This window comes from Nicotiana attenuata, unplaced genomic scaffold (genome assembly GCF_001879085.1).
Source record: "Nicotiana attenuata strain UT unplaced genomic scaffold, NIATTr2, whole genome shotgun sequence".
NCBI lineage: Eukaryota > Viridiplantae > Streptophyta > Magnoliopsida > Solanales > Solanaceae > Nicotiana > Nicotiana attenuata.
In genome coordinates this window covers 27627-33157 of record NW_017670623.1, presented here as the reverse complement: position 1 = coordinate 33157, position 5531 = coordinate 27627, and the positions used below count along the sequence as shown (strand labels likewise).

At 38.2% G+C, this 5531-nt stretch overlaps 1 protein-coding gene across 1 annotated transcript; it reads left to right on the top strand.

The window, feature by feature from the left end:
* The first annotated feature begins 3256 nt into the window (after positions 1 to 3256).
* On the top strand, positions 3257 to 4597 carry LOC109241631. The gene is made up of 3 exons (XM_019408385.1): positions 3257 to 3440; positions 3545 to 3674; positions 3882 to 4597. The coding sequence occupies exons 1-3, from the start codon at positions 3381 to 3383 to the stop codon at positions 4376 to 4378; spliced, it is 687 nt and encodes a 228-aa protein (XP_019263930.1). The 5' UTR covers positions 3257 to 3380; the 3' UTR covers positions 4379 to 4597.
* Positions 4598 to 5531: the final 934 nt, after the last annotated feature.

The following is a 5531-nucleotide window of genomic DNA, read 5'->3' as shown; positions in this document are numbered from 1 at the left end:
GCCATTGAGGACTCGGGATGCAAGTACAATCTGATCTTGGAGGCCGAGTTGTTCCATGACCCTCTATCTGATTATGTTTGCTGAGCTACCTGGACCCACTAAAACACGTTTAACTTGTATTATATTTAAAAGGATAGAGATTACCAAGGCGTCGTTGTGTGGCTGAGATATGCCTTCTGCTTCCTCGTCACAGAATGATAAGGCGTCCTCGGGCATATAGCTCCGAGTCTGTTTTTCTAGCATGATCGACACCTTGGTGCATTTGAACATAGGCCTTTGTGGGATATCGATGCCGCCGACAATCACGTGGATTACATGTTGCGGCTCCTCCTGCTCGCTTTTTCTTGCATCTCTCTCCTTGAAGTGGTTTTTAGCTCGACACTGAAGAATTCTCGAAGGTGACCCTCGTTGAACAACCGAGCCACTTCTTCCCTTAGCTGTCTGCAGTCTTCTGTTCAATGACCATCTGTGCCATGATACTTGCACATCAAATTCGGGTTCCTTTAAGAACGATCAGTTTGTATAGGCCTGGGCCATTTGGTGTGCTTGATTCTTCCAATAGCCGACACAATCCCCGATGCATCTACACTGAAGTTGTACTCCGACTGTCGAGGTGCCTCTGCGGGGTCAGTATGCTTATCGAACCCGCTCTTACTCATGAGTCCTCGAGAAATTTTCCATTAATCGTTTCTCCGATCATTCCGAGGAGCGCTACGACCTGAACCATTGTTTCTCCGATCGGCATACAACTGATACCGTTCCCTATTCAATCTCGATTCCCTGTCTGTATCTCTCAGTGGCTTGACTGTGAATCTATTAGGATGAACGAAACCCGAGGGGGCTCCCAACTGGTCGTCCTCGACCCTGATTTTTGACTGGTAACGGTTGTGAACGTCCGACCACATCACAGTTGGATACTCGATCAGGTTCTTCTTTAATTGTCGAGACGCAATTGAACTTCTTTCATTCAAACCCTACATAAAGGCCTGTACTGCCCAGTCATCGGAGACCGGTGGTAATTCTATTCCTTCCATCTGAAACCTGGACACGAACTCCCTCAACATCTCGTTGTTCCTTTGTTTTATCTTGAAGACGTACAATTTTCTCGTGGCCACCTTTATGGCCCTGGCGTGTGCTTTCACGAAGACGTCTGCTAACATTCCAAATGAGTCAATAGAGTTAGGAGGTAAGTTTTGATACCAAATCATGGATCCTTTTGACAATGTTTCTCCGAACTTTTTCAACAAGACCGATTAGATCTCGGCGTCATTCAAATCATTTCCTTTGATACCGCAAGTGTATGAAGTAATATGCTCGTTAGGTTCGGTTGTTCTGTTATATTTGGGTATATCGGGCATGCGAAACTTCTTAGGAATAGGCATCGGAGCCGCACTTTGAGGGAAAGTTTTTGTATGAACTTTTTGGCATCTAATCCTTTCAAAACTGGAGGTGCCCCCGGTATTTGGTCAACACGGGAATTATAAGTTTCCACCTTTTTGTCATTGTCTTCAATCTTCTTTTCTCCGGACTCGATCCTCTTGGTGAGCTCTTCGAGCATCCTCATAATGGTGGGGTCAGTCCCCGAGTTGTTTCCATTTAACCTTTCTGGTGCTGGCTCAACACGTCGATTGTTTTCATGTTCAACTACACTCAGAGTCTTATTTTGACTTTGAAGTTGAGCAATGGCGATCTGTTGAGCTTGCAGCATCTTGAATATCACTTGGAGGCTGATTCCCCCATCACCCACTCCTTGTGTTCCTTGGCCACCAGGTAGGGCTTCCCTGTGTACACTCCCTTCGGGGTCTGTGCCTAAATCTGCGTTTAGAGCAATGTGTGAACTAACATCAACTGGTTCTATGTTTGGCACTTCCCTAGGGTCTATTGGTGGTACACTGACCCTATATTGTTGTTTTCACCAAGACCTTCGTTGTCATGAACATGTGGATTTTGTGAGCTTGACATGTTTTAGCCTGAGAATCAAAAATTCTTGACAAGAAAAAGTGTAAAGTTAATGTGTGTAATGAGAATCAGTAAAGGAATAATCACTATTTTCTTTAGCCCACGGTGGGCGCCAACTGCTTACCTCAAAAATACAAGTAACAATAAAATTTGATTTGTGGTTTTAAAGATATGTGATTAAATTCAATACCAATTAGTATTCAAGAAATATGAATAGAAATGAAAGAAACAAGTGGATCAAACCAATGTTACTCAGCAGTAGTGACCTCGAGCTTGGTGACCTCGAGATGAATTAAGAGCAATAAAGTAAGAACAATAAATGTAAAGGACAGTAAAGGACAATTCTGATGAACATTAAGAGAGAAAAGTAGGATAGTATATTCTTGCTAATGATGAGATGATGTTACAAATGATTGGGGTCCCTTTTATATAATAAGGAACCCTAAATAAGGTATATTTCTATTTACAGTAGGGAATATTCTTGGTACAGCTGTCTAACCGCTTAGTACGGAATTGTACAATCCTATTCCGGGATTTGCGCCATGATCTAAGGGACGTGGCAGGAATCGAGCTCAATCTATTACAAATCCATAACGGTACTATTTTGGGGTCGAGCATACTCGGCCTCGGTATGCATCGTGCTCTGTCCTCGACCTTTGGTCTGGTCCCTCGAGCTCAAACTTGATCTCACCTGAACTCGGGCTTTGGACGATCTCTCGAGCCTATAGATCGAAGGCACACGATCTTGACCGTATACAAGTGTAAACCATCAACTTGAAGCTTTTGTGTTTACCTTTGTCCTTATTTACAAGTTTGATGCCAATCTTGTTCTGATCTGATTTGTTATAGGGCTAGAGTTTAAATTTTTAGACACACCTAAAGCAATTGAAATTCTTATTTAAAAAATAATATTTTAATCAACCTTATCTATGCAAAAGTGGTTATTTTGTCAATCAGCATAAACATTTTATATTAGCTAGGTTCATGCATAGAACAAACTGATTAGCTAAATGCTTCAGAAAAGTACACCATAGTTTATGAAGGTTGTTACTTGAGTGTTATATCTCAATGTCAACACCCAAATTATGTCGTCACAAATTATAAAATAGAGTTAAAAAACAAAGAATGATTGATATTTAGGAAGAATCTGTTGTTTATCACTAAAATATTTAGTATAAAGTAACTATTGGTAGAAAAAGACAGTTCAAGAAATTAGATAAACTCATTGACTAGCTACTAAGGCAGGTTGGTGTTGTGGATATAAAACCCCAACGGTTTTCAAGAAAGAAGAGAAAAACTGCTTCTCAGAAACCCTGAAATATTATCTCTAGTTTGTATTTAAAAGCAACCAAACACTTCTTGTACATTTAATCCACCATTACTGAAAGGAAATCCTCGTCAGAGAAGAAGTAGAAGCAGAGATGACATTAGTTTGGTCTCCAGAGACAGCTTCTAAAGCATATCTTGACACCATACAAACGGTGAGCAATAACAGTTTATACTTCTATTAATTTGTCTCTACGTACGTGCGTACCTTTTAACCTTTTTCCTTTAAATTTGTTCTGGACATTTCAATCATATGCAGTGTGAAATATCAAGTAAAACCAGCGCTGCAGAATTTTTGGCAGCCATGGCTGGAGGGTACAACGCAAAACTAATAGTTGAAACATGGAAGAAAGATGCAAATGGCGAAGCAAATATCACCACGAGCATAGGTAATAAATCGTGTGAAAGCTTAAACCGTTAGAAAATACGCTTAGATTTATTTGCTTATATGTTATTATGGGTATAGTGGGAAGATTTGACTCCATGACCTTTGCCTGCTCTGATACCATGTTAAATTGTGTGACCACTTATTTAAAACTTTAAAATATTAGAGAGAATGTACACTTTTATTTACTTAATTATGGCATTTCCACCAGGTCTAGCCATTGCCGCGAATCACACGCATGGAAGGCACGTATGCGTCGTAAGGGACGAAGCGTCCAGAGTAGAATACGTCAGTGCCATGCAAAAATTATCACGCGACGTATCCTTGCCGGAAGTCATGGTGGGAGAGGTGGAGAAGATAATTAGATCAAAGCTGAGTAGGGTTGATTTTCTTGTTGTTGATGGTTGGACAAAAGACTTTACTAGAGCTTTCAATAGTGTTAAACTGAACCAACATGGAGCAATTTTAGTATGTAAAAATGAAAGCAAAGGGAATAATATAAGTAGCACTAAGTTCAGCTGGAAAGGGGTCCTTGATGCCAAAGTCTGTGTTATAATAAGAGCAGTAACAGTTCCAGTTGGAAATGGATTAGAGATTGCTTATATAGCAAGCAATGATGGAAATCTGAAGTACTCCACAAAAAATCCCAACCGTTGGATTAGTCATGTTGATCGAGGCTCAGGTGAAGAGCATGTGTTTCGACGATGAATAAGTCCTATTTAATTAATTGGGTGTGATTAACATGAATAAGAGCTCAAATACGAAACAATTAATTTCCTCTTTCTTTGTATATACAGAAGGATAAAATGTATTTGGTTTAATTAATTTCTGCATACAAGTCGTGCTTAACTTTTCTGGTGATGCATATGTAATCTAGTGAAAAATTCGTGTATTATGTACTTACATGTGAACGTACAAGACCTTTAAAAAGGAAGAAAAGAAGAGTCGAGGATGTTGGGTGTGCGAACAAAGTCCCACATTGGTAGCTGAAAAGATTGGGAGTCTACATATAAGGTGTAGGGATCTCTTAATGATGTGAGGCCTTTTGGGGAAAACCGTGCGGGCTTGGCCCAAAGCGGACAATATCACACCATGTTAAGAGTGTCATTGGGCCGTTTAAGCCCAACAGAGGAGACCTTGGTTTGCTTAAAGCTGAGGTTGAGGCAATTTAATGATCGAGAAAAGGCCAACCAAACCAATAAAAGTCGGGTTCTTCAATCTCGATATTCTCAGGTTTTCGGGCTTTTTTCTTCTTCCATAAAGTCTTCATAGCACAAAATATAGAATTTGTGCTCCAAATATTTCTTTAATCCTAGTAAGATAGAACTATATAAGGTATTTTTCAATAAAATAACATAAATATGAGATAAAACATGGCATTGTACTAAAATATTCAACAATTAAGATAATAAAATCGCATAAAATAATTATTATTAATAAGCCATAATGAAAACAAACATAATTTAAAATTACTAATAAGTTGCTAAAAAAAGTACGACTAATGAGTACTTTATTTACATGACTAAATACTAAAAGAAAAATAAGTTATGTATTTTATAATTATCTAAACCACGAAAAAACTAAACAATAAATATCCAACACTATTTCATCCATAGTACAATTGAATTGAATGTCTTTTAATAGCATTAGTATTGATTTGATATTGGTTAAGGATTTATTTGAGTTACTTACATTTATGAACTATATAACTTATTGGAGCATCCAAAAATTATAATTCCAAGCTTGAAATAATACGCGAAAAGATAATCTATGAAAAAGCTTAAGAAATATTTATAAACTACACTATAATAAATATTTTTATGTATTAAATATATTTAAAATTTCTATACATATAATGTCG

Excerpts from the sequence above, each read along its gene's own strand:
- LOC109241631 (XM_019408385.1), top strand. The coding sequence starts at position 3,381 with ATGACATTAGTTTGGTCTCCAGAGACAGCTTCTAAAGCATATCTTGAC. Across the intron at positions 3,441-3,544 it reads ATCTTGACACCATACAAACG|TGTGAAATATCAAGTAAAAC; the intron begins GTGAGCAATAAC and ends AATCATATGCAG. Across the intron at positions 3,675-3,881 it reads AAATATCACCACGAGCATAG|GTCTAGCCATTGCCGCGAAT; the intron begins GTAATAAATCGT and ends CATTTCCACCAG.